At 39.2% G+C, this 19,134-nt stretch overlaps 1 protein-coding gene and 1 long non-coding RNA gene across 2 annotated transcripts in view; one reads left to right on the top strand and one right to left on the bottom strand.

Moving 5' to 3' along the window:
• si:dkeyp-14d3.1 (transmembrane protein 132C) overlaps positions 1-19,134 on the top strand; it is a gene marked incomplete in the record, with an annotated part of 190,754 nt that overhangs the window by 60,263 nt on the left and 111,357 nt on the right. The window contains 1 exon segment of the mRNA XM_036144547.1: positions 17,375-17,521. Coding sequence (XP_036000440.1) covers positions 17,375-17,521 — 147 coding nt within the window.
• LOC118565023 lies at positions 7,100-8,166 on the bottom strand. The gene is made up of 3 exons (XR_004932117.1): positions 7,572-8,166; positions 7,347-7,428; positions 7,100-7,260 (listed from the first exon to the last, which is right to left on the bottom strand). It is a non-coding gene; the product is annotated as an uncharacterized LOC118565023 (long non-coding RNA).

The raw sequence follows: 19,134 nt of genomic DNA on the forward strand, positions 1-19,134 counted from the left end.
GTAATAGCCCAAGGTCATGGTCCAGAAAGCAGAAGCTAAAAGGAGTCATAACCTGGGATTTTACATACACTATCCTTTGGAAAATTCATGTTTAGTCATTTTTAGGAGAATTTTTTTTTTTAAATAGAGCTCATTCTGACCCTTTTTCGTCCCCCTTTTTTATTTCTCACGTGGGTATGCGCGAGAATTTGACTTGAGTGTGCGCTCGTTTATGTGCCATGGTTTGTTCACCATCGGTTCCCAGTGTCGGTGGTGCTGTGTGTGTGTGTGTGTGTGTGTGTGTCTGTCATTCACACACACACACACACACAGAGAGAGAGAGAGAGAGAGAGAGAGAGAGAGAGAGAGAGAGTCCAATAACAGGTTTGATGCCTGGTATTGTCCCAAGTTAACAAAACACTCCGGAGCAAAATGTGAGGGGAATACAAAAAGTTGCAGAGGAGATTCGGTTGACGAGAGGCAGGCGTGGGTTACATTAGTGCAGGGTTTGAAGCAAAAATAGTAAACTTAACTTAATTTTTTTTCTAGTCAGCCCATATATTCCGGGGACCATGGACGTCATGCCACATTACGTACCACACTTGCTTATGGTGCAAAGTCAACTTTAACCAAATTTGGCAATTTTAAAATATCCATTGACAGTTCCTGTAGATCGCCCACCTTTCAGCTTCCGAGCCTTGCCATCATCCTGGACAGCCCTCTTCATTCTCTCCTTCATTTTCCACATCCATAACATCACCTGGTTGACTTACTTTCATCTCTGCAGCATCAAGTTCTTCCTTCACAATTTTGCCAAACTAGTCCACAATCCACTCACCTCTCGACTTTACAGTTTCAACTCTCTTCCCTCCCTGTCCCCCAGAAAACCCTCCATAAACTGCAGCTAGTACAAAAGACAGCAGCTTGCATCATTACATCATCTACTTCACATCTGTACATTAACTCCACTGGGTCCCTGCCACATTCAATATAAATCAATCCTATGTTCATACAAAGCCAACCACAGCCTTGTCATTTCGTAAATTTCGTACTTTCATATTGTTCCAAGTGAATGTAAGTTGAAATTATTTGCTATGTTGTTTATCTTTTTACTATTTTATTTAGTACCATGTTAATCCATAGGGTGATCTTAAGGTGGTTGGAAATAAAATGTGATATTACACTAAAATGTGAATACTACACTATTGAAATACTGAAGACAACAGGAAAGTGATGCCTGTGCAAATCCTTAGTTATCCGGCTCATCACATTCATGTCCTTAAAAACAGCAGCGCACCAACTACAGGTTGCTCAAGCGCGAGCCACCAGAATTGACAAAGACTCCTCAATAGGTGTTGAAAACGTCTTCAGAAAATCTGGTTGCCTCCGATTTTATGATTATTTGCTAGTTTGACAGAGTTTATAATTTTATTATACAAATGAAAGAGTATCCATTTTTTTCTGTGTAGGTTTATATTGATTTTTATTCAACGTGTGATAGTTACTGTATGTGTAATATTGACTGTTCTGGAGACCAGATGCTGAGTCAACACTTTACTCAGGCCATAATCATAGTATCGTACCGGTACATTAATAATTCTGTTCGATTTGCCTTTATTGACTCATCTGCATTTAAACAAAACACCTTTGTTTTTGCAGTTTGGTCGACAATTCTGTTTTATACTGGGCAGCAATGCCAGGAGCGCAGAGATAAGAGCCATGTGCTTTTGATACTGACAGTCTTGAAAGTGTTCTCTGATCTTCAACAACCGACTTGATCAAGTCAACAAGAGGCTGAGACATCATAAGGGACAGGTCATGCTTGGCTATAAACGCATAAATGCAAACCTTCTGGTTATACACACGTTTGGCCATGGATATAAGTGCATCTGGTATATATCTGCTTTGCAAAGAGCCGCCCTACTCTCTTTCTGATTGGTTAATGTTCCGGCTCTGCCAGGTTTCAATGGTGGAGCACAGCTTCAGTTTAAAACCTTGAATAAACAGTTTAAACGGAACCATGTGGATCTGTTGTTTGCTCTCATTTTTCAATTGACAGAAAACGATCGCAACGAAGGAGAACTTTAACCCATGCATTACCATCCTTCTGTGAGTAACGTAAGAGCATCAAAATCTCGCTTTGTGGAGAGCATGCTCTTTTGAGTTTGTATGGTGTGCATAAAGAGTCCACACACAAAAAACAACAAGTCACTTTCAGACTAATTTTCTGGAAGGCTTTAACTGAAGCACAACACCAGCACACAAGTTTTAACTTGAAAAAGTCTTATTTCCTAGAGACAAGAGCTTGGCATGGAAGTGAAATTCAGAAATCACGGTTGTGGTCAAAACATCAGTTCAATTATTTATTTATAATGGTAAAAGGGCATGAAGAACATTGGACATCTACTCATTGAAAGCCTGAATAATCTGGTACTTTCTTGCTTTGTGGAGAGTTTTTAAAGAGCAGGAAACAGGTGTGTGGTATGAGCCTGACTGCCGAGCAGCGGAGAGGCAGGCTCGCAGGTGCAGTCCATAAGTCTTAATTAACACGAATATCTGGAGGTGTGGCAGGATGGAGACAGGCCAGATTATGACACGATGGGGCTAAAGGCAGACAAAGTCTGGAAGATAACCTGTTAAATGATGCAAAGTATGTTAAAGCAATATAGCCACGTAATATGCTTATAAAGAAAGAACAAAAACTGGTTGATCATGATAAAATAAGGTTATATACAACAAGCCTCCATCTTGATTGTGTTTTGATAGTCCCTTTTGAACCAAAAAATAATTCTCTCTCTGGTGCAATTAACAAATATAAACAGATGTAGTGACATCTAGTGACAGTATCACAGAACTATTATATGCCGGTTTGCTTCATTTATAAATCAATTGTAAATAATGCTGGACCAATCAACTCTGCGGTCACATCTGAGCCTCGACAGGTTTAGCGTCCGCTTCAGTGAACACCAAAGGTCAAGCTGTATTTCCAGCGATATTCTAGTCTTTTTCCTCTTGGAATCATATTTTTTTCACTGGATCTTGGACCTTTCTTCATTGTTTCCCTGGGAGATGCTAATAGCCATTAGCCACTTCCTTGTTTTAACCCCTGCTGCACATGTGCGGTAAGTACTTCCGTTAATATCATAGATAAACACAAAAGGCTTTATTTACTAACAAACTGAAAAAAACAAAGCATAAAACACCTAAATAACAACTATGTACTATGTACTATAACAACTCATGTCGTATGCCAGCAGGACATGATAACCTTTCATAAAAACTTTGTATGCAACCAGAGCTACTGTTGATAAATAAAAAAAAAGTCAAATAAAGTGGCTATGCACGTTTTAGTTCTGGTGGAACCTTCCAGATTTTTAGATGTAAAAAATTGAGACCCATAAGCTCATACTTTTTTTCATTCCCTCTGAGCATTCTGCACCACTTTGTGTTGGTCTATGAAATACAATCCCATTAAACTACATTGAAGTTTGTCGTTGCAATATAACAAGTTCCAAGGATTTTAATGGCTTTTATGGCACTATTTGGCCTTACTGACCCTGTTTAATCTGTATAATTGAAAGGAAAAAGTATCCGAAATAAGTCTGAAGTCTGCAGTTTTGTCAGAGGCTCTTTAATGCTTTGACACTCTGGCTTTGACCTCAGGCCAGCCATGGTCAAGCTAAGACTGAGACACCGCAGAGGACAAAACAGTCTCTAATCTTATGGTTCTTGCAACCTAAATTCCTTTTCATCCAATACATTCCCCTGAGGATTTTATACAGGAGTAGACTTAAGCTTAAGCTGACTTAGCAAAACTCGTATCTTGGCTCTCTCACCTCTTTTTCCTGACAGGCTGATCTGATGACACATAGTGCAAAGCTGGTAAAGTGTGCTTCAAAGAAGGGAGGAAATTTAAAAAATAAATGTATCGAGCAGGTGGATTAGCATAATGTGAATGAGTTCCAGCAAGGGAGTATCGTCTTTGTCAGGTGTGGGCATCTACAGCAGTAAGCCCTCTTCCAACAAGCTAAAAACAATATATTATTTGCCTGTAATGTATGAATTTATGACACTTGGAATACAATATTCTACAAATATTGCATTCCAGTCCTTCGTGATATTAATATTGCACACGATATTGCAGCTGTGTAATCCAGGTGTTGCAAATAGTTATTAATTTAAGTAAGAATCTGTGGCTGAATGCATCTATGTTTGGATTTGCTTTATGCAGCACAACTCAAAAGGCACTAGTTTACAATGTCTTGGAGACATATTTACACCAGTTGAATATTTTATTTGATCAAATCACAAGCATAAACTATACTGTATTTTACTGTAATTATATGAGACATCCAACGCAAAGTAGTTCATAACTGTGAAGTGGAAGGAAAAGATACATAGTTTTCCTTTTTTTAAATGTGTGGTATGCAAAGTTGTTTACCCCCATGAGTAAATTTACTTTGTAGATCATCCCATTGTTACAGTTGCAGCCACAAGTCCTCTGCTATCTTTACACATCTGGAGACTGAAAATGTTACCAATTATTAGCAAAAATGTTGTAGGCTCAGTCAGATGGGATCCAAGGCAAAATTGAACATCACATTCAAGTCTTTTCACACACTGGACTCAGGCCTTGCCTTTTGCTGGGCATTTTAATATATGGATACATATATTATACATATATAATATATGGATACTTTGATCCAGATCACAACATTGTAGATCACACCATTGTAGCAGATGGAAGTGAACCTCCACCTGCTACAATTTGAAGCCCAAACAGGTCAGTTGTGTGGAATGTGTGGATGGTTGTCCTCTTAACAGATTCTTCCACTAGAGCTGTGGATGTCTGCAGCTCCTCCAGAGTTACCTTGGGCCTCCTAGCAGCTTCTGTGATTCATGGTCTCACTGCACGGTCTGTGCTTTTATGTGGCTTGTCATGTTTTAGTAGGTTTGCAGTTTTGTAATGCCTTTGCTTTCTGGATGATGAAGTGAATAGTGCTGTGTGAGATTTTCAAAGTTTGGGACAGTTTATTTTGTTACCTAACCCTGCATCAAACTCTTTGGCATTATCCTTGACTCCAACTTCAAATATATGTGTGACCTTATATCACTCTGTCACATAAAATCCTAATATATATATTGAAATGTAGATAATTTGTGGTGCTAATGTGACAAAATGTCAAAACGTTAAAGGGCCAGTTTTAATGTAGAGCTAAGAGCTAATACTAAATCAGGATACATTTCTTAAAAGTTTTTACCACATTTTTGTGTCTTATGTATATTGCCAATATGCTTTCCCATGTTGCATTCGGATTAGAGTGCGTTTTACTTGAATTTAACATGATACATGGGAGTTCATTTCAATGGCTTCTATTTTAGTACGCTAAATCAGTACACGCATGCACGACTGCAGTCCTTTAAACTGTTTCATTAGACATCAGCCACAAACCATCACAGAGTACCGTCGTCCTGCTGTCTCTCTGTCATTCCGCCACACTGTCTCACTCTTCTTTCTCTACCCTGCTGAGCCGCTGCATTCCCTGTGTCCTGTTTATGTAGGCGGGAAGGCACAACAACGCAGAATTCTCCTTGTGGAGATGCTCATTGTGAATGCAAGTGGTTTCCAGAGGATACAGTTGGGGAGAATGATAAGAATAACGTTGTCAGGGCCAAGTGGAAACAGAGCACAGATGTAACTAAAATGTAGCCTGTCGTGGCAGGGCACACACCACTGGCTGGCTGGGGACTCCCATTATCATATACTCTCAATCTCATTGGATTTATGTTGGATTTATGTTTATTTCTTGATTTCTGCGGCTGAAAAGTAGATGCTATTATAGCAGCTTAGAAAGAATTTTAAACATGCAGTCAAATCTTAGGAATAATGAGAGGTGAAAAGAAAAGTGGGATGAATATGTTATAACAGAACCGAGATTTCCTAAAGATTACAATGGGATCTATTGAAGAAGGGGTCAAGATAAGAGAAAATGGGTCTGAAGTGTGACTGCATCACTTTGTGCTCTGCAATTCCCTGTGTACTGCCTGGATGCTCTTTTCCTTCTTCAGCTCACTTCAGCTCCGACTTAGTGTGGTGCCAATAAAGGTTTGTCAAGGTCTCTTGTGATTGCTGACAGTGTTGAAAGCTACAATTTGTGTAACTTTAACTGTCAGCTAAACACTGCTGCCTCTTTACACTCTTCACTGTCTTACCTCTGAGGGCTGTTGTCTCTTTACTTACTTTAGTTATGTAATACTTACTATTCAAAACACTGTGATGAAAGTGCCACAGTGTCTCCACAGGAGACTTGTTCCAAGATTAAGGAGAACCCAGGTGCATTGATATAAAGTGTTTTCCACTTCATTTCTGCAGGGATTTTCATCCTACAAAAGTATCTCTCTGAAAGCCACATTACAGTTACACACCTAGCACGTAAAAGAAAAATGATTCTAAAGATTTTGTCCAGATGTATTGCACAGAATGTAAACTGCCTTTACTATTTTTGTGTGCAGCAGCTTTGATACAGAGCATAGGCTGATTACTGGTAGCAAGGAATTTCAAAGTTTTACAAAACCAATGTTTTGATGCAGATGTTACAGACGTTTAAGACGTGGTCCTATGCTCTTGCTGAGACTTTCATTTCTTACATCATTTTTAGTGAGAAGATATATGTGCAGACTAAAAGCTTCCACACATACAATCATGGTACATCATGGTTCACTTTATATTTGAGAAATCTGAAAGGAAGAGGCTTATATCAGTGAGGACAGGATGCTGGATAAACAGGTCAGCAACAAACTGATCAAAGACATCAGGGCAGCCTAAAAAGATACAACAGGAAGCTAAGGAACAGCTTCTCAGTTAACGACCCAGCTGAAGTGTGGAATGGTCTGAAAAAGATCACTGCTGTAATTCCCTGACAGAGTCTGGAGACCTGATAATTCAGCCGACACAGAGAATAAGTGTTTAAGGATGTTTATTGTCAATAAACTGGTGTTGTTAGAGCAGGAACTGATGGGAGCTCATACAGGAATTACTGTGGGGAGAAGAGCAGGGTTACTGACCGAGAACAACTCAGTGGAAGTAATGATGCACTGAATAAAAGCCACAAACCTTCTCAGATGCAAGGAGGTTGCACTGCCTCTGATGATTGAATATACTGGCTCCATATGAATGATTTGGATCACTGACTGACTGATCCGAATCACAGCGTGGCTTGGCAGGGCAAAGGCTAATGGAGTAGCCATTGTCAGTTCTGTGGTCATGCACAGGGAGACAGTCTACAGGACAGAGGTTTCCAGAAGGATTAGGCAAGAGGGAAATCTGGGATCCAGGCGAGAGAATCCCTACCAGGAGTCACACACACCTGGCAGAGGTTTCCAAGCGGGGCAGAGACAGGAGACAGGTCCAAGGTCAAGGCCTGGTTCATACACGATAGGCAGGAAAATCTAGACGGGCAGAGACAAGTTGGCTAGGATGATAGGTAAGGGAGGAGGTCGATGTCCAGAACACAGAAGCCAACTTGAGAAACAGGATGCAGACGGGTCGTGATCAGGAGCTTAATGCAAGGAATGCTGGATGGTCTACTCACACAATGGCTTTCAAGAATCTGGTGGTTACCCACTGGGAGAGCCAGGAATATATATTGTTCTTCCCTGGTGCAGCGACTCCCAGTAATTAGAGCCGAAACAGGTGTAACTACTCAGACCTTGATTGCTGGTGCAGCACCGAGAGCAAGGAGTGACATCATGGGACAGCAAACAAGTGTTTTTCAGGCAGGATCAGGCAGGAATCATTACAACTGCTTACAGAAGAGCATTTCCAAACCCTGAGAAGGGGCTGTGTGTGGCAGACAGACTTAACAACTTCAAAATGCAGCCTAACAACTTCAAAACGCAGCTGTCTTACCAACTTGTTCACATCTAGCTTCCCATGCACCATCCACCCTACTCTTCTAAGGCCTTCTACTTTGATTTAAGCCCTCTGAGAATGATACAATAGCCTATAAATAAGTTATTTCAATGCCAAACGACCATGAAAGCTCCAGGAACTGACTGTGTCTCCCCCTCATGTCTGAGAACCTGGGCTGACCAACTCACTCCCAAGATCATTAACAAGTCTCTGGAGCTTTGTGAAGTCAGACAATTCCTGACTGACTGACAGCAGCAAGTTACACTGGGCAGCCTCTTCTCGTGCACAAGTAAATGGTAAATGGCCTGTACTGGTATATTACACAATGACCCCAAAGAGTAAAGGTATTTCCCTGCCTCTACACACCTCACCTAAATAAATTGGTGATGAATAGGCCTCTGCAGCCTTTTAGGGCTGCTGGGGAGGTCATGCAATCATTTGGTTCAGGTGTGCTAGAGCAGAGACACATTTAAAACATGCAGGATAGTGGGCCGTGAGGACCAGGGTTGAAGACCCTTGCTTCATTCTACATTCAGTCACTCACCCACGCAGACATTCACTCCCTCACAGTGATAAGCTACATTTGTAGCCACAGCTGCCCTGATGCAGACTGACAGAAGTGAGGCTGCCATACATTGGTGCAACCGGTATATGTGTACACACACACACACACACACACGCACACACACACACACACACACACACACACACACAAGCCGTTTTTATACCCCACTGAGGTCAGTTTTTCTGGGTGATGTCACACTATCCTTTGATCAATAGCAATACTGTTTCAAAATGTAAGACACTATTTAAAATTAGGTGGGCGCCACACAGACAGTTTTAGACACAAAAGTAGGATTTAAAAAAGTGTGGAGTTAGGACTCCATCCGAATAGGACTCTATTCGAATACCTCTAATTATAGCTCCTAGCTCCTGTTCCTTGACCTTTCATGGGGTCAACAGTAAGAACACTATCCTAGGTAGGGAAGCAGCTTTGGATGTCTGTGCCAATTTCGAACAGCCTTTAACTTCAACATCATTGCCTGAAGGAAACACACATGGATGATGCTAGTCAAATCCAGGCCTACAGCCTTCCGAAAATTAACTATAAAGTGTGCACTCTCTTTTCCCTGTCCATTTTTGTTAATTTCCATGAATTGGGCTGTGCTTATATAGCATGTCATGCAAAGGATTGTGGGATTCCTTATAACGCCTTAGCACCAGTAATGGACACATCACAAGGTTCCTATACTAAATCAGCTGCAGGGGAAAGCATCTAGGCTCCTTTTCCTACCTCCTGTCTTACTGACTGCACTATTCGGACATCACTTACCATGTCAACCACTGAGACACTTCCGCTTTAGCTAAAGAGTCCTTACCCAATAGAGGTATTCGGATGTAGCCCGTGACCAGGACATGCAGACAGATCTATAAGACATCCATTTTAACAGTTTGTCAGCAAAAAAAAAGTTGATTTGGGGGCGAACTACCCTTTAGGTTAACGCTGTTTTGAAACCACAGCTAGCAAACTAAAAGTGTCATTGAATACAAGCCGTCAGGACCTATCCTGCTCTATTCTCATCAATGATTATTCATTGCAACTGCAAGCTTTGTGCGCTGCGGTGCCAAAATCAACTCATTCCACAAACCTGTTTCACGCTCCTAAGCTCAACGCAGACAGCAGGACAACACCAGATAATTGAAGGCTTTTATGTTCAGCGTTACTCCATGCCTAATTACCTAGTGTTGACCACAGTCATGTCACTGGATCTTCTGCCCTGCCTTCGCTTCTACTAAAGTTTCTAATTTCTGGACCATGACCTGGATTAGTACCTTGACTCATGAGCCTTGCCGAGCCCTTTGTAACTGCCTGCCCTGTTTCTAACCACCTGTGCATGACCCAAGCCTGTCCACCGGACATTGATCTGGCTTCAGCTATCCTGTCTGTGATTTTCTGCTGTGAGCAACCAGCACTCACCAGAGGTTCCCTGCATGCACCAGGTTCCAGGTTCTTGATAAAATAAACCTTTTAAAACACAACACTGGTTGGCTCGAATTTCGGCTCTCCTGCCTGTCTGATCCGTAACAGGCTGGCCACCTGGTGAATGAGTCTAACAGATTAAGCAGCTAATATCAGCTATTTAAACAGGTCTTATTCTGTTAAAAGAAGAATGGCAATAAATTATAATAGTTTGTGTAATTTGCACCTAAAAACTAAACCTAAATTTAGAAAATAGTGTGATATGAAACTGCGGTATTTTATTTATGGTTATCTGACCATCCTACCAACCCACACTTATATCTAAGAAGTAAATAATTAGATGGTTTGGAAAAACATATAGTTTTTCTGGCTTTGAACTATTTGGTGTGAATCCTAGCTCCCAGATTAGATTGAATTAATCACCCAACCAAGTGTGTAATCAGGTATTTCCTAAATGTCCTTTGTACTATTTCCAAGTTCTCACTAGTTCTCTGAAGTCAGAAATACAGCTCACAAACTCAAGGCCACAAACTGGGCGAACTGAAGTCCCAAATTTTACACTCAAAACTTTAAGTGCTGAGTGTGAAAACAGTTTAATAGGCAAACACTACAGAGGCACTACAATTATTAGTATACACCTGAGAGGATTTAAAAACGCTTTGAATGGAAGGGATAATTGGGATATTTTTTAAACTAATAACACTGGCTGCTTCTATTGATTTTTGTAAGAGAGCCTGTAAAGCTTTGCTCACATGGAGATCCGCTTTTTTTTTTTTTTACTTCAGGTTGACAATATTGATTTCTTTTCTGTTTTGAAATGCATTCAATGGATTAACTATGAATTGCGATGCAGATATCTACGCTCCTTCATGCATCATGGTGATTTTGTTGATTTACTTCTGTTGGAGAAGCTGAAGTGACCTGTGGAAAATCTTAATAACTTCAGTTCCACGTTGCTGTATTGTATAAAACAGGGGTGTTCCAATTAAGATCTTCTTGTTTTCAGTTCTGATACAGGTTAATATTGGCTGCGGTTCCTTGTCTGATCTTGCCTCACAAAACAGTTGCACAAGTTACAAGCGGCAGTATAGACGTGCAGTAAAGTTATAAAGATCTAGCCACAATTATCCACTGTATAGTACTTTGCAATAATATTGCAATATTTCAACATTTTGACAGATTTTGAGATTGTATAAGAAGGTATCTTATTAACAGATTTTATAATATAAAACAAAACAAAGCATTGCACAAGAAAATGTTCTTTTATAAATAAAACTTCTTAAAAGTGTGACATGGATTACTATTATGCTCCCTTTTCTCTTGTATGGCTCTGTAAAATCAAGTGTATCAACCTCCATTCATAAGTCAGCTAAAAACAGTTCAGCTATGGATATTGTAATATCAGTTTAAATCCAGCTGTTCTCTGAAGGCCTCACAGTTGTTTTTAGAGAGCATTAAAGAACAAACAACATCACAACGACTGGTGATGCTGACAGGTCAGGGGTAAAGCTTAGGTTAGTTTACAGCAGATTCTGAAACACTTTCATGAACTTTGAACATCTTTGGAGTGCTGAGCTCTTCTGTATGGCACAATAAATAACCTACCAAGACATGACCATCCACTTAAACTGACAGAAATCATCAATTAGAGAAACAGCAATGAGACCCATGTCAACTTTGGAGGAATTGTTTTTTTTTTTTTTTTTTACTGCTCAGATGAGTGAATGTTGACAGGACTTTTTTTTAAATGTATACATCAGTAGCTCAGTCTGAAAGATTATCACGTACTGCTGCCGTATTAGTTATTGTTTCACGCTTTGTTTTTGCTCAATTTGTTAATAAATAAAGCCTTTCATTTTTATTTTTAATAACAGAGGAAATACATCAATGCACATGCACAGCAGGGGATAAAACAAGCAATGAGCTAACGGCTATTAGCATCTCCCAGCGAAACAATGCAGAATGGTCCAAGATCTAGAGAAAAAAAAAAAACAGTAAAAAATTATGATTCAAAGAGGGAAAAGACTGGAATGTCACTGGGAATAGAGTATGAATATTGGTGTTCACTGAAGTGGACGCTAAAGCTGCTGAGGCTCAAATGTGACTATATTGTTGAATGACGTGAGTAAATGTTCTGATATGAGGCTCTTAAAGTTGCTGTAGATCCGTGTATTTAATTAATAATGGTGGGTCTTTGATCTTGCTGAGCTGCCGCTTTACTGCGAGACATTGCAGAGGGTCAGGCATTATTTATAGGTGATTTATTAAGTAAGCAAACCGGCAATATGGTGGTTCTGCGATACTGCCAGTAGATGGCGCCACATCTGTTTATATCTGTTCATCGTGCCCGGTGCTGGATTCTATCTAGACTTAAAAAAGGACTATCAAAACATTATCAAGATGGAGGCTTGGTGTATGTAACTTTATTTTATCATGATCATGATTAGGTCTGGTTTTATAAGCATATATCATGGCTATATACCTTTAAGGGTTTTAAAAATAGTCACTGTTGAAATAAAACCATAATGTCTCAAACAATGTAGTAAAATTGTTGTAGAAAATGCTCTGATCCAAAATGTCATATGTTGCAGAACAGGTTGCAAATCAATCCTAGCAAACTAATTACAAATAGGGGTGGGGGCATTATGCTATTGGGGATGCTTTTTCTCAGCTGCAACCAGTGAAAATGGTCAGAACTGATGGGAAGATGAATGGAACCAAACACAGGGCAATCCTAGCAGAAAACATTGAACAGGCTGCTAAATACTTTGTTTTAAAACCCTCCAGCAAGGTGAAGGTTTACCCTGAACATGAATGGTTTATATCACAGCCTGTATATGTGTTAGAATGACCCAAACAAAGTCCAGAGATAATTTTAATCGGTAAATTGTTGACATTAATTAAATGAGTAAAGCTGACTGCCACATACCCTAAAAATCAGCAGTATTAAAAGCAGCAACAGCTGGTTCTACAAAATATTTACTGAGGAGTGGAGGGTGAATAAAATGTATGCCAGATTATTCTTTACAGTAACTAAACCATGTTTAAGTTTTACAACCTTTACATTGTAATTTTCATGAGCATGTTTAGGTAAACGTGTGTGATCATTATCTTTCCTAAAGACACTAAAGGTAATACAGAGGAGCTGTTGATCGATAGTGGATTGTCTCAACATCAGTCTGATTGGTACTGGTACTGCCTGTCTGCTATTTTACCTGCAAGAATGTCCTACACTTACAGGCTACAAGGCCAAATTGACCGTTTAGTCAATAAAAGACACTTTAACCATCCTGCACCAAATGCTCTATGGACATATTATGGACTGTGGTGTAATGACTGTCTCCCTTTCGAGAGTCAACTCTGTTTAAAACATTCTGGGAACACACTGGGAGCCACTGATAGACATCCTAGTCACTGAACTGTAGCAAAACCAGATACAAGAACATGCTTCCCCCCACTGGGACAAAGAGAGGGCTGTTCAAACATTTTCTTTTCTTTTCCAGTTCTGCACATCCAGCCAGTATTTTCTCGTTTTTCATACATTTCAGTATGGCTTCAAATAATAATTTTGTGTTGCTAATTCTAATCCACCTTTTCTCATGCTTTGATGTAGAATTTTTTTAATGAAAACTAGAAATCTATTTCTAATAAAGAAATGCATCAAAGAGCGCCATGTGATACAATACAGCACATACACATACTTAAACATCTCAGCAAATAGGATGAAGAAATGCTCGGTTAATTTTGGGAAAATAATATTATTTGGGGAGCCCTAACTTACTCAGAGAACAAAAAAATGTGTTTCTTCTTTGAATAGATCTCAGTCGTATGGGCTTTCCATATCTCCTTTGTGGTCCAGACACCTTGTTAAGGAGAAGGCTGCAATTAGATCATGTGCTTGTACAAGATAATGATGTTTAGATGTCAAGATAATTTTGTGTTTTTATGTGGAATCAGGTAATTTGTCAGGTTGAAAAAAAAAATCAATTCACAATATGTTGGGGGGAAGGGGGGGAGCTTTAATTTCACCATAGTTCTAATCAAGTGAGGTTGGATGAAAATCAATGCTTCATATGACAACACAGAGGAAGGAAAACATTACACACAATTTTCAAGTGACCCTTAGATTTAATGTTGATCACTGATTCCACTTTCCTTTCTCACATGCTACCTGCAGCCCAACAGCACAAGGCATCACATCAAAGAAATGGGCTTGATTGGAGAGGGCAGATATATTCATAGGATGACAGATAGGCAATTGCATCTAAAAAGGGCAGCAACAAATTCAAGATGAAAGCAAAGGCCCGTCTTTGGTCTCATCTGCCAAGCTGGTATGGATTGGACAGGGAAAGTGATTTGGCCTTCTGTTATAATTTTGTCTGCTCTTCAGTCATGCTACTTCACTGTCACTCTTAGCTAACATCACATAGGCTTTCCACTATGCTATGTTATGGAACATTAGTCTGAACCTATTGTATGATAGTGCTTTTACCTTTTAAATTAGACTCTGCGCATTGGGTCCATTATAATCTATCTTTCATTTGCTCCCATAGGCGTGCTCCCCCTTTGCAGTCCACTGACACCTCAGAGACTGTAAATGTATCAGTGAAAAAATAAACACTTCCAAAATGTAATTTTTGTATTGCCAGAGAGAATCTATTACTGTTGGAGATTGAAGAAATACGGCTGCATAAGAGACTTGTAATTACAAAATATAACCTAATCTTATGAAAATCACTCATCAAAGATGGCAGACTTCAAAATGAAAGCACTGTTTACTTTGATTAGTTTGTGCTATCCTGTTCAAGGCCTGTAGGGAACGTGGCAAATATGTAGACCAGTGCTGTTTAAGGTGGACAAACAGAACAAGACATGGCAGTGTTGTTCATCAAAATCAGCAGTAGTTTGTCTTTTTATTGTTTAAAAAAAAACATTATTCCCTTTAAGGCTTCTCTTTACAGGCTTCCTGTCTGTTTATGGATTGATTTAAAAAAAATACTCCTTTCTTCTGTGGATTGCAATGGTCTATTCCCAGAGCAGGATTGTGAACTGGGCCTACATTAGAACAATAAAATAATTATTGGAACAGTTTATCAAATCTCTGCTTATTACTTCTCATGGAGCAATCACTGGTTTTAATGACTACTATAATACAATTTTCTGAGTTGCTGTATTGATTAAGTTACAGGGAACATCTTAGTTGATTACTATCCTTTATAAACTATACTTTTTTTTTGTCCATGACTTTGCCAAGGATGGTAGAAGGCAGTAAAAGTACAGAGGGAATATTCTACCTAAGGACCAAAAATTAAATGTAGCTGTATTTTTTGGGCATTATAACTGTAATTCTTTTCTCAAAATGTCTAACTCCTTTAGCTGGATATTTGCAGTGTTTTTTTGTCTGTTTTTCTCTTTAACTTGTTGTCTGCTTGACACTTTTCTTGGACTACTAGCATCATTTTCAAGGGGCTGCTTATACTCAGCAGGACAGTGAAAATAATATGTCACTGTGTCCCTCAAGTAATAGAAGAAGCGTTTACTTTGCTTAAAGTGTCAATATGGGGCACGTTGGTGGTGCTAAGGTAGAGCAATGCGACCCATGTTCAGAGGCCTCAGTCCTCGACGTTGCCATGCTGGGGTCGAGTCATGTCATGTGGACCTCTGCCACATGTCTTCCTCCTCTCTCTCAACCCTATTATTTATTTAAGACCCATCTAGTGCTACAAAATAAAAATAAAAATGTCAATACAACAGAAGGACTAGGAGAACTTTCTGCAAACGTTTACAATACACAATGTGGTGAAAAAGCGTTCCTCTTTTTTTTTGCCTGTTAGTCACACTTAGGTGTTTCAGAACATCAAACAAATTTAAATATTAGTCAAAGGCAACACTAGTAAACATGTGTTTTTTTACATTAAGGGTTATATTAGTAATGTAGAAAAAAATCTAAACTTGCATGACTCTGTGTGAAAAAGTGATAGGCCCCTATACCTAATAATTTCTTGGGCCGCTTGATTACAGCAACAACTGCAATCAAGCGTTTGCGATAACTTACAGTGAGTCTTTGCCAGCGCTGTGGAGGAGTTTTGGCCCACACATATTTTCAGAATTGTTGGAATTCAACCACACTTGTAGGTTTTCAAGCATTTCAAGGCAATGCCACAGCATGTCAATAGGATTTGCGTCAAGACTTTGACTAGGCCCCTCCAAAGTCTTCTTTTTTTTTTTTTTTTTTTTTTTTGTCTTAGACCTTTACTGTGCAGGCCATTTTTGTCCGGTCTGTTTCTTATGGTGGAGGCTTGAATTCTGACCTCAGCCGAGGTGAGCGAGGCCTGTAGTTCTTTGGATGTTGTTGTGGGTTCTGTTGGGAGCTCTGGGACGAGACATCGCTGCGCTCTTGGGGTAATTATGGTCGGCTGGCCCATCCCGGGAAGGTTCACCACTGTTCCATGTTTTCTCCATCTGTGGATAATGGCTCTCAGTGTGGCATTACAAAAGCCATAACATTATGATCACCTGTGTATAGTAAAAAATAATAAAAATCTTTATTAAAAAAATGCATTTTGTGTTTACTTTTTTGTCTTTTGCTGATGTTTGAATTTATTTAGAATTCTGAAACACTTAAGTGTGACAAACATGCAAAAAAAAAAAAAAAAGATAACAGGAAGGGGGCAGACAAATTTTCACATCACTCTAAGCCTTAAGGAAAATATAATAGTCTACAAACTTCCAATGGTTTATTTGAAAGGGGAAAAAAACATCTTATGGTATGCTCTCCTCTTTTAAAAACACAATAGACCAAATGTTCAATGCATTTTGTGTTTGAGCTGCAGACTGTAATTTGTCTGTGACATCACTTAATTTAAGGTGATATAAACTTATTAAACTGTCACACTTTTTTTTATTTAAAACACATCACTTGTCAAAACCTTTGTTAAAAAACTTCCAATAGAGAAAACCTCAACTTCTACAAATACTTGCCGGTCCTATGTTTTTTTTTTTGACTGGTGATGTTTATTTTGGTGTTTTTTAGTAAATGTGTGTTGCATCTTCAGAGCAGGGAATGCTTTGAAAGGCAAACTACTCAAAGTAACATGCATGTGATTTGTGATAAAACAAAAAAAGTGAAAGTATAATAAAAACGTCTTGTTTGCTTTGGATAAAAGTGTTTTACATTAATAAAAAGAACTATATGATTTTCTGCTAGTCAGGCTGTTAGAGGGAATCTTATAAGTCTGAGCAAATCTTTTACTGAATGACATCTAACATGATGATCTGCTCTACCTGAACAGTGTGACAATCTGTCTGAAAAGTCTTTATTTCTTTGTTTAATCTAAATTTATTTGCTGTTGAAAAAGGTTTACAAAACGTCTTATTCTGAAATAAATGAAGGAAAAGGACTGGCCATCCTTAGATCGCCATAGCAACAATGGACGTCCAATGTTTGGGAGGATGTCCGTGTAAACAGCTAATGTTTTTATTTTATTTTTTCTTCTCAACAGGGTAAAATTGAAAGAGGGCGTGGCGTTCCTGGGAGCACGACCCAGCAACCCCACTCAGTGGATGGTAAGCCAGGACTTGAGGAGTGAAGGCCATCGAGTGGTAACCCTCCACTGCCACAGAAAGGAGTCCACCTACGATCAGCAAAGGTCAGGAAAGCGTCTACTTCTCATCAAACTAATCCGCACAGCTTTCAGGACAGCACCTCATAATTACATTTCCTCAATGTAAAAGCATTCGGTCTACTTTGGAACCCCGCATGATTTTTTTTTTTTTTTTTTGGTATTTCTGCTGTTAAAGGTAGTTTTTACTTTAGTGCCACAGTCACTTTACTTTAGCAGCATCTACAAAATGGCTTTGTAAGGCTTAGTGAAGCCGCCTCCAAAAATATTTTTTGACTGCCAGTGCTGTCACTGATGATTCCCATTTTTTTGCAAGAGACACACAAGCGCTGAAATTCACAGTGCGAACAGTTATCTAAGCGATGTTCCCCTCTGCTGAAATGACACGCTTAACTTGACAGAACTGTGGGCAGCAGAAAGTTGACTTCTGCAGTATATCCGTTTCTGTCTTACTCCTGCCGTCTTGCTGTCCTGCCTCTCCCCTGCTCTCGTTTTTATTTGCCTATATATTTCCCCCACTGCCGAGCCTCTGAGGCTATTGGCCATTTCTAATCTGCATTCACGTCTTTAATCCAATCTGGCAGATAGGGAAAGTGATTGCCAGCACGAGGGAAAGGTTTCTGCGTTAATTAAGTGTTGATTGAAGGCCTTTGTGTGTTTTAATGGTGTTTTCCTTCTCGGATCAGGAACTAGTTTAAATAAATCTAACTTTCTAGTGACAGGTGTAATTTTATGGATTAAGGGATGATTTGAGGCTGGGGAAAGCGTGCTTACTTGCTCTTTAGCCTTCGTTCCGCTTAACAAATTTAAAACTATTCCTTGAAGGAAACTAGACACTTGGCTTTGCAACTGCTACTTTATAATCAAACTTAGCACAGGGGCTTATTTAAGACACAGAGCTGCTTTTTAAACATTAGTAATTACAATTAGTTGTTCTAGTGACTTTTCTTCAGAAACACTGCTCTTAGTGGATCTTTAGAAGGAATGATTATAGTCTAGCTATAGTGTTAGAGCATTGAAAATCAATGACAGCTCAGTGTGCCTTAGAATCAGCACAACTGTAAGATCAGAAGCAGCTTGTAAACTTTTTTTTAGAAATCCGATACAGCAAATTGTTGTGTGAAATGACTCTGTTAACGTCAGTAGCTTTGCTGAACTGTGTCCTTCTGAGGGTGGGAAGTGAGACGCATGTTTGTACCGCATTTCATATTGCTGACTTTTCAGAGCTTGAGTACAACTTCATGAAAAGGCAGTTTCAGGCACAATATGAGGACAGGATAGCCAAGAACTTCTCAGACTCCGTATTTACATGTCTAGCAATTCTGACGGCTAAATTGGATATACAGGTGCTGCTCGTATAATTAGAATGTCATGAAACACTTGATTTTTTTTTCCAGTAATTCCATTCAAAAAGTGAAACTTGTATATTATATTCATTCATTGCACACATACTGATATATTTCAAGTGTTTATTTATTTAAATTTCGACAATTATAACTGACAACTAATGAAAACCCTAAATGCAGTATCTCAGAAAATTAGAATAATGTGAGAAGGTCCAATATTGAAGACACCTGGTGCCACTCTAATCAGCTAATTAACTCAAAACACCTGCAGGGGCCTTTAAATGGTCTCTCAGT

This window comes from Fundulus heteroclitus, chromosome 12 (assembly GCF_011125445.2).
Source record: "Fundulus heteroclitus isolate FHET01 chromosome 12, MU-UCD_Fhet_4.1, whole genome shotgun sequence".
Taxonomy (NCBI): domain Eukaryota; kingdom Metazoa; phylum Chordata; class Actinopteri; order Cyprinodontiformes; family Fundulidae; genus Fundulus; species Fundulus heteroclitus.